At 27.3% G+C, this 10,063-nt stretch overlaps 1 protein-coding gene and 8 non-coding genes across 13 annotated transcripts; all 9 read right to left on the bottom strand.

Moving 5' to 3' along the window:
* Nucleotides 1-893: 893 nt before the first annotated feature.
* LOC100165158 (RNA-binding protein-like) lies at nt 894-7,555 on the bottom strand. 5 transcript variants are annotated; one of them, XM_008188295.3, is made up of 5 exons: nt 6,958-7,555; nt 5,969-6,191; nt 2,619-2,693; nt 2,339-2,456; nt 894-1,273 (listed from the first exon to the last, which is right to left on the bottom strand). In XM_008188295.3, the coding sequence occupies exons 2-4, from the start codon at nt 6,175-6,177 to the stop codon at nt 2,360-2,362; spliced, it is 381 nt and encodes a 126-aa protein (XP_008186517.1). In that variant the 5' UTR covers nt 6,178-6,191; nt 6,958-7,555; the 3' UTR covers nt 894-1,273; nt 2,339-2,359.
* On the bottom strand, nt 4,238-4,316 carry LOC115033954. The gene has a single exon (XR_003839300.1). It is a non-coding gene; the product is annotated as a small nucleolar RNA R38 (small nucleolar RNA).
* Nucleotides 4,349-4,427, bottom strand: LOC115033953. Its single transcript, XR_003839299.1, has one exon. It is a non-coding gene; the product is annotated as a small nucleolar RNA R38 (small nucleolar RNA).
* Nucleotides 4,461-4,539, bottom strand: LOC115033952. Its single transcript, XR_003839298.1, has one exon. It is a non-coding gene; the product is annotated as a small nucleolar RNA R38 (small nucleolar RNA).
* Nucleotides 4,573-4,651, bottom strand: LOC115033951. Its single transcript, XR_003839297.1, has one exon. It is a non-coding gene; the product is annotated as a small nucleolar RNA R38 (small nucleolar RNA).
* Nucleotides 4,797-4,875, bottom strand: LOC115033956. Its single transcript, XR_003839302.1, has one exon. It is a non-coding gene; the product is annotated as a small nucleolar RNA R38 (small nucleolar RNA).
* LOC115033950 lies at nt 5,245-5,323 on the bottom strand. Its single transcript, XR_003839296.1, has one exon. It is a non-coding gene; the product is annotated as a small nucleolar RNA R38 (small nucleolar RNA).
* On the bottom strand, nt 5,357-5,435 carry LOC115033949. Its single transcript, XR_003839295.1, has one exon. It is a non-coding gene; the product is annotated as a small nucleolar RNA R38 (small nucleolar RNA).
* Nucleotides 7,556-9,857: 2,302 nt separating the features above from the next.
* LOC115033982 lies at nt 9,858-10,063 on the bottom strand. Its single transcript, XR_003839324.1, has one exon. It is a non-coding gene; the product is annotated as a small nucleolar RNA U3 (small nucleolar RNA).

Here is a 10,063-nt window from a genome sequence, read left to right as displayed (position 1 = left end):
GGAAATTTTTGTTTATAAATGGTTGCCATGGGTTTTAAAGCTATCATAATTATTTTAAGCATATTATTATTCTTATAGAGTTGGCATTTTTAATGGGCAACGAAGTGCACGGAATCAGCTAGTTTATAAATAAAAAAAAAAGTAAATATACGCCATGAATCTCAGGATCCCTGTTTAATCAAAATATAGCTACTTATATTTTACTTTGGATTTTTTTATTTTCTTTGAGAACAACTTTGAGGGAGCTAATATTACATTTTCAAATTTTCTAACCACAAACAAAAATTTAACCGATACATAACAATACATAAATCGGAAATCTAAATTTAAAATATCTATAAATAACACAAAAAGAGTCAACATATCTTGTCAAGTGTACATGAAAAATTCAAATATTTCGTATATTGTTAATAATTTTTGATTTACAACAAAAAACAAAATTAATTCTGTTAAAAACTGGTTTTGCTCAAAAATACCCATTTTTTTTAATTTTAAAAAGTAATGGGTATTTTAAATTTTGAGCAAATGTACCAAATACTTAGATCCAATTTGCAACCAAAAACCTTTCTATCTAATAGTGAAAGATTAAATTATTTACTCAACCATAAAATGTATAAAAATATACGTATCATTAACCATAAATAAAAACACATGGTAAAACTACTAAAGTCCACTCAGAACCGAAAAGTAAACATAGAATACTATTAAAGATAGAGCTGTAGACATCAATACAAACTAAATCACTTTACACTTTGCAGCTAGTTGCAAGTTGATTTTTTGATTAAAATAACAAAAATTGCATTACATATTATTATTATGCTTCAATTTCTATAGGTTCCTGGTTCCTGCTATTCAATTTTTAACACGTAAAAATGTGTACTCATGACAAAATATGTAAAGTTAAGTATGGCACATTTTATTACAAATCATTTAAAACAAACTTGACAAACATTCACTTGCCTAAATTAATATATCAAGTCACAGCCCTAGTATTCAATAAATTAATTTCAGTAGTTAAAATTAATACAAAACACCCTTCAATATTTGAGAGCAACCTATATAGCTTTAACCAATCAAAATGTATTTTTAAATAAAATCATGTATTTTATAAAAAATGTGTTACATAATTGTTTTGCATAAAAAGTGATTTTAGTATTTTCCTCTAGAATAAGACCTTGAACGAGATTTTCTACTTCTGTAAACTGGTGAGCGACTCCTTGATTGTGATTTTGAATATGAACGATAGCCCCGCCGTGGAGGTGAAGATCGACCTCTAAAATTAATTAAACATAATAAAAAATATTTAATTCATAAGAATTTTAAATCTTCTACAACAAATTATATATAGTTAAGTGTTAAAATCCTGAACAAACATATTAGATTATTTGGTAAATATCACATCTAAATTTACAAAGTATAACTAGTGTTTAGTTCAATAAATATTAATAGTATATTACTTTATAGCAACAAGGTATATTTTAAATTAACTCGATCTTATATGTATTTATATTCAAATATATATACATCAAATAAAACATGGTCGTGGCACAAAACTCAAGAAAAATGACGGTTGTGTATTTTACCTGGAACCTGTCATACAATAAATACTTAAACTACATAAATTATGTTTTATTATTCTGATAAATTTATTAACAAAGGACCAGTATAATTTGAATATTATAAGTTGTTAAACATAATATCAGAAAATTATGAAAAAAAATGATAAAACATGGCCGCTTTTTGAGTAGGAAATATCATATTTTTTCTGAAAATCTATATAATGCTTTGTTCATTTGAGAACATTGTTTAAATTATATGGACCAGGTTAACACGTTTTTATTAAATTATTAATATTGGAATAAATTGGGACATAACGCTGATATAAAGTATCATGTATTGAGGGGAAGGGGTTCGTAGTATGATATATATTTTTACTTGAATCTGGATTGAAAATAAATTTGTTTTCTTTGTATTAACTTTGCAGAGAATTTATGATACAAAATTTGTTTTTTTTTTTTTATTTGAAGTATTAAAATATTATTAAAACTTATTATGAACATATTTTAGGCAAGAATTCCATACAAAAATCTCAATTTATAAATATCCTACAATTAACTATATTTTTATTAAATACCTAAAATATAACCAGAATAATGACGAACGATGAGCAATGCAAAAACAATGTAATCAAAGCATGCAGCAGTAGCTAGGAAGATGAATTTCAAACGCTAAGTTGTTGTTTTGTACTGCAATAAAATCGAGGGATTTGACAATTAAAACCAAATGATGAATGTTTCATGAAAAAAGAATGCCTATTGGGGATTCAAGAATCTCGCACCCCCTGATGTTTGTCGCTGGCTCAAGTTGGTAGTACTGTGTTGAAAGGTGATGGTAGTAGTGGATGTGGTAGTGATGATGATGAAGAATTCAATAAAGTTGTATCTATAATAAATAACCTGCCAAAAGTATTTATTCTCATTAATTTTAAATTATATAATAGTATTTTAACACAAGATTTACCCATCCTCGATTATTTAATTTTATATCAATATAAAAATAAATAATAAACTATAAATATGCAGATATTAAACAAAAACCAATAAGATAAAGAACATTACCTATGTACAGGTGATTTATCTCTAGAACGTTTTCCAGTTGACATTTGAACAATAATTCTGGATCCACAACATCTTCTAAAATTGTACACAAATACATAACAATTATATATCATATTATATTAATTATTTATTCTTCAAAATTATAATTCCAAGATGATAACAGGTTCCACTGAACATCATTGTATGTGAGGTAAGTTTAAAATGTATAATAAATGTATAATTTAAAGCTAAATCAAAATAAAAAATATTTTAGTTGATTAATGTTTTATCTTAGATAAGATATAACTAAAAAATATCATTTTATACATAATATAGTAAAATATGAGATATATAATAAGCAAAGGCTCAAATAGCATTGGATATTTGGTGGGGCAAAGCCTTACTTTGATAATATTGAATATGCTTAAAACAAAATTTAGGAAATGTTTAGGGGGCTATGGACATTTTGGGGGGGGGGGCTTAGTCCTTAAAAGCCTCCCTTATTCGTTAGCTTCCCTAACCAATGATAATAAGATACACTGCTGCTGTCTGCTATAATAGGTTATAATAAAATGTCACTTTATATAGAAAAATAAGCAAAACTTATCCCTAAGATCATTGCCACATACTATTTTAAAGATGGGTCCCAGATTCAAACTATATACACATTAATACGTCATTTCCTCAAAAGTATTATCCTCTATCATTTTTGTAATTAGTGATTTTACACTAAGATTACATGAAAAAGTAGAAAAAATGATTCTGCATAAATGCGTTTTATCTGTTGCGTGGGGGCCAGAGAGAAAACAAATAGTACGTTGACATCCTTTTAACATTTAGCTATTAAGGGTGTGGTTGAAAATGTTTTATTTCACTTTTGTGTTTTTTCATAAATTTAATTATTTAATGTTTAAAATAATTGTCATCATTTACAATCATTTATTGTCTGGTTGTTTTAATGATTTTTTTTATAATTACCACTTAATTCTAAATTGGATATTTTGCACCAATGTTTGACCAGATGAAATCTACAACCTTTTATATTTATTTATGGCCAAACTGTGAATATATCAGTGTGAATTGCTACATCAAAATAAGTAGGGAATCCATATGATAAACATACTATACATTACTACAACAAGATAAATAACTTTACACAGATCAAATTGGAACACATAATTTTATACTCTACACCCAAAATATTTTATTCAGCCTGGCACAATTTGTACAATATTTAAAACTTATTAATTTCGCACCCACCTCTAATGCAGCCAAGATTATTGTTATTCTAGACACACGATCCTAAAAATAATTATTTTCAACTATGAAAATGATTAAATTTTAACATCAATCATTATTAAAAATATTCATCGTTATAAGTTTTAGGATACATAAATAAATAACAACTTCTTACCAAATTATTTCAGATAAACTACAAGTTTTCAACATAAAAATGTCTGACAGGGTTAACTGATATTATTCATCATAAATACACTTAAAATTATATTTTAAACAATTACAGCTTACAATTAATTTCAGATAAAATTAATGTTATCAACATAAAAATGTCTGACAGGGATAACTGATATTATTCATCATAAATACACTTAAAATTATATTTTAAACAATTACAGCTTACAATTAATTTCAGATAAACTACAAGTTTTCAACATAAAAATGTCTGACAGGGATAACTGATATTATTCATCATAAATACACTTAAATTATATTTTAAACAATTACAGCTTACAATTAATTTCAGATAAAATGAATGTTATCAACATAAAAATGTCTGACAGGGATAACTGATATTATTCATCATAAATACATTTAAAATAATGTTTTAAACAACTACCAATTACAATTAATTTCAGATAAAATTAATGTTATCAACATAAGAATGTCTGACAGGGATAACTGATATTATTCATCATAAATACATTTAAAATAATGTTTTAAACAACTACCACTTACAATTAATTTCAGATAAAATTAATGTTATCAACATAAGAATGTCTGACAGGGATAACTGATATTATTCATCATAAATACATTTAAAATAATGTTTTAAACAACTACCACTTACAATTAATTTCAGATAAAATTAATGTTATCAACATTAAAATGTCTGACAGGGATAACTGATATTATTCATCATAAATACATTTAAAATAATGTTTTAAACAACTACCACTTACAATTGATTTCAGATAAAATTAATGTTATCAACATAAAAATTTCTGACAGGGATAACTGATATTATTCATCATAAATACACTCAAAATTATATTTTAAATATTTACAGCTTACAATTAATTTCAGTTAAAATTAATGTTATCAGCATAAAAATGTCTGACAGGGATAACTGATATTATTCATCATAAATACATTTAAAATAATGTTTTAAACAACTACCAATTACAATTAATTTCAGATAAAATTAATGTTATCAACATAAAAATGTCTGACAGGGATAACTGATATTATTCATCATAAATACATTTAAAATAATGTTTTAAACAACTACCACTTACAATTAATTTCAGATAAAATTAATGTTATCAACATAAAAATGTCTGACAGGGATAACTGATATTATTCATCATAAATACATTTAAAATAATGTTTTAAACAACTACCACTTACAATTAATTTCAGATAAAATTAATGTTATCAACATAAGAATGTCTGACAGGGATAACTGATATTATTCATCATAAATACATTTAAAATAATGTTTTAAACAACTACCACTTACAATTAATTTCAGATAAAATTAATGTTATCAACATAGGATTATCTGACAGGGATAACTGATATTATTCATCATTAATACATTTATAATTTTAGGTGCTATTCTGTTTTTCAGGACTACAAACACAGGACATATAGACCCGCTATGGTTTCTCAATTTCTCAAACAATTTAAATTTAAAATATTCCTCAACTTCAGTAGGTCTCGTGAAAGGTTGGGTTAGGTTACTCAGAGACCTAAGGTGGTTTCATATAGCAGATCAAAGGATGTACCTAATTGATTTAAATTGTCCGAGCAAGTCAGTGATCACGATGGTTGATGGGACTATATTACATGTATTATGTTAAGTAGTCGTGATAACTGATATTATTCATTGTTAATACATTTATGCCAGGTTGCAAAATCAAAATCAATAGTGAGTAAACATGATTTAGTGACCCATGTTCTATTACATTTTAGCAAACCATTTAATAAATTGTTTTCTTTTTATGCAATTGGGCACTATTATATTGGGTATCTTAAATTATATTAATAGTTAATTTTAAATAAATCTTAGTTATCAGCATATTTATTAAAATAAATTATAGATCAATATTATGTAATTTTAAATGTCTTACGTTCCATCTAAACCACGGACTGCATCTTCTGCATCACGTGGGTCTTCATATTCTATGAATGCAAAACCAGGTGGATTCCTTGCTATCCAAATATTTTTCAATGGACCATACTTTGTAAACAAATCTTCGATTTCGTATTTATTGGCATTGCTTTTTAAATTACCAATATATACTTTACAAGTTGGATCCCATTCACGGTGTTTGGACATGTTTTAGTCTTTATCTATAAACAAATGTATATCAGTTATGTATAATATAATATGTCTATATTGATGTTGTTAATGGTTTATTAGACATATTTATCCAGGTTATTTAGGGTTTAAACATAATTTATGTTTTATATTTATTGTAACTATTCTGAAGTAAAAAAATGCGCTTTATAGCAATTTTAAGATATAACATAGGTAAGATTTCAAAAAATAGAAGCAGTTAGCAAATTGTTATGATACTTGAGACATATTAGCATATGAGATTAAATTTGATGTAATATATTTGATTAGGACTTGGCATGGAATTGATACACTATAAAACTGAATATTTAAAATTGTATTTTGGAGGCTATAAATTATAATGAATTTTTTCATCTTCAAGGTACATAAAAAAGCACCAACACAAAGAAAAACATATATGTAATGAATAGTTATATTAATATGCACTATTCTTCGTCTTACATAATATTTATATCAGTTTATCTAGCAATTAAACCATTTTGGTAAAAATCATCTATGGAATATTAATATTATTAACTAAAAATGTGCAGACTAAAACCTTTTATGGTTAGGTACTTAATAAGAGATACCAATGTTATAACGCCTTAAGAAAATAATATTCAATAAAGATAAATTATAAATACTAACCTAACATGGGCACAGCCACAATCAAAATATGTGAAACTCTTAAGGATTACTAAAATATTTGGATCTTTATCGAAAAACTGAAATTATTAACGTTAATGGTTATATAATGTGTAGGTAGTTTAAAATACTTACCGTATTAATGTTGAACGCCAAAACTTAATATACCATGCAATATTCAATAAATTAGAACTGTAAATCACACGTGTTACAGCTGTATTATACGAAGGAAAAAAAACACAATACACAACTCGAGTACAGTACTACAGTAGAAACTACTAATTACTAAATTGTAAATACAATAATTAAGTTCCTAGCGTCCAAGGTTTTTTATAAAATGCAATTATATCACTCAACTGCGGTCTGTCAATTAGAAGAATTCTGAAGTCAATTACAGTTAACGTAACTACCTATTTATGAACGTTTGATACAAGTCACGTGAGTACGTGTAGTTTGAATAACCGGCGACGTCGAGAAATGAATAATGCTAAGGAGCAATGAGGATCGAGTACAAGCCGGCCAAATACGACGGACGAGATACCAAACACCAAAGGGTATCTACGAGTTAGTAAATGTAATCATTAGCCATTGTGAGTTGCGGTAACATGGAGTAAGGATCATAGGAAAATAATAACTATCAAGATTCGGAGTATCGGACACTCGAGTTGTGAGTTGTGACTGGTCTGTTCCGTGGTCTGTTCACTCTTCAATCTTGTTTGACAAACCAAAATGGCGTCCACACGTCCGCACCATAACGGAATATTATCAGTGCATCATGTTATTATTATCAGCTGTTACATAACCTGCAGCCTGCTGATAAACATGAATCTCCGTCACGGACTAAGATATACTAAGGTATATCTTAGTCCGTGATCTCCGTCACCAATATTAACCCAATTTTTTTTTATCCCAACAACTAATTCTCCTAATGTAATTAATTCTGAAAAATATGTCAAAAAAGGTGGGCAATGGGTACAGCTCTGCTGTACAGTAGGTTATAAGTGGTTCACTGTGATTATTGGTGTTAAATTTGAATTCAATGATATAAATATAAAATATCATTGTATAAAAAAAAAGTAAAAACTATTCTGAGCGAAGACGAACAGTCAGCCTACGATATTAATAAGTATATTTGATAATATTATTAATTGAGTAAATAAAGTAATTTATATTATACAACCTATTTAAATTGAACCTTGTTTGAAATTTTCAATTCTTAGCTATAAAAATTGAACATTGTATACATTTTTAACTACAAAATAATTATTAAATTTAAAATTGATAAATGTTTTGTCAAATTCGAACTTTAAATGCTAATATAAAAAATGTGTATCTATGTATTTTTTAATATTTTTCAACTGATATTGTAACAATATATCAGGAGCCTTGTATTAAATTTCCAGCTTTTGTACCCAAAAAAATAAAATTTTATTGACAGTCATAGAAAAAAAAACTAATAAATTTGGAAACTGAAAAACAGTTTAAAACAAATTAAAATATTTTGAAAATTGTATCGTGTATAGGAAATGCTAATATAAACAACCAGTGAAAAATTCATGTATACGGTCATTTGTTTTAGAGTTACACCAAAAACCAAAATCGATTTTGTAGAAAACTGATTATACATAAAAATTCCCGTTTTTCCTTAATTTTTCCCCTGTGCGTTTGAAAACTATTGGGAATTTTAAATTTTGACCTCCCGAATACACTAACTAGATTCACTTTCCCATCAAAAAGATACTGTTGAAGAAAATAGAAGCAGTCTTACTGCCATATTATACGGTGATGACAGACATAAAAATAAAAAACACATCATTGTAATACACATTGTATCGCTCCGCTCAAAATGATTTTGTAGATAAAAATTGATAACATTTTCAACTTTTATAGCTAAGGATTAAAATCTTAATCCTAAATCCTACTTTTTATATACATATACTTCATTTTAAACAAAAAAATACTACGATAATGTTTATAGTTTACAAAAAGAGCAGTGTCAAAATTCAGTTCCCCCACCAAGACATAATTTTATAAAAGTATCAAATTTATATAATACACTATTATACGTCTTGTTGGTTGATTATCACTATATAGATACTACTATAATATATAATAATATATACTATATAGCCATATAGGTAAATAAGTAATTGCATGATAAAGAAAAGAGGTCAACAACTTTGTGGTATGCATATCAGCCATATTGCATTTCTACACAAGGTTTAAAACATACACAATGATTGACGGCTGCATGCGCCATACAAAACAAACACATGGTAAAAACTAAAAAGTGGAGATGCGCAAACAAGATTCAAATTCGCATCGTTGTAGACCACTAATTTATCATGGGTTCATCGCATAGACCTTATACTATTATGGTTCATCGTTATATTTTATCATTATTATTAAGATAATGTCTTACAAGTCAACCTGAGTCATGGCTAGGTCAGACGAGGACTTTATTGTAGCATTTGCATAATATTTGTTTTGAACAGTCACAAAAGTAGAAACAAATATACTTTTCATGCATATGCGCAAATTTAAGGGAGCTTGGGGTAGTCCCCTCAAAAAACATAGGACATACAATTTTAAAATTCTATTTACAATGGTTTGCTTTCCTTTAATATTTCAGCCCCCCCCCCAAGTCAAAAGTTAAAATTGCGCCTATGGTTTCATGCTAAATTGACAAAGATAGTTTTGAAATTTTATTTTGCATATGAAATATGAACGCATATTATTTTGATTCTTTATGTGGTTTTTAGGCATATTTTATACTTTTTGAGACATATTTAACTTTAATCAATTTTTTCCATACCGACATTATTTCGAATAATACAGTCAAAATGTTTGGATATAAATATTAAAATGTTTAGCGTATAATAATTGACTGTCCGCGGGTAAATTGATTTGAGTGATCGAGGGTCAAAGATAAAAATATTAAAATAATGATTAAAGATTTTATAAAAATATAAAGAGCATTGGAAAAATCATCAACTGATGGTTAGTCATAAAGATCTATACATTTATTAAAGGGGACCACTCAGACTGTCCACATACCTTCCCAGCACGCTGGTTGCGATCATCGTTGCTAAATGGTCTTTTGCTGCGAACAGCAAGACCACCAGCTATCTCACGCTCTGGCACATGGGCAAGTCTCATCATCGTGGCCGATGACGACTCCAGATTTGCACCTGGAGGGGACGATGCATACTACAGAAATGATCCTGTGAAGTATGATCTT

This window comes from Acyrthosiphon pisum, chromosome A1 (assembly GCF_005508785.2).
Source record: "Acyrthosiphon pisum isolate AL4f chromosome A1, pea_aphid_22Mar2018_4r6ur, whole genome shotgun sequence".
NCBI lineage: Eukaryota > Metazoa > Arthropoda > Insecta > Hemiptera > Aphididae > Acyrthosiphon > Acyrthosiphon pisum.
The sequence above is the reverse complement of the archived record's forward strand: the minus strand, read 5'-3'. Positions and strand labels throughout refer to the sequence as shown.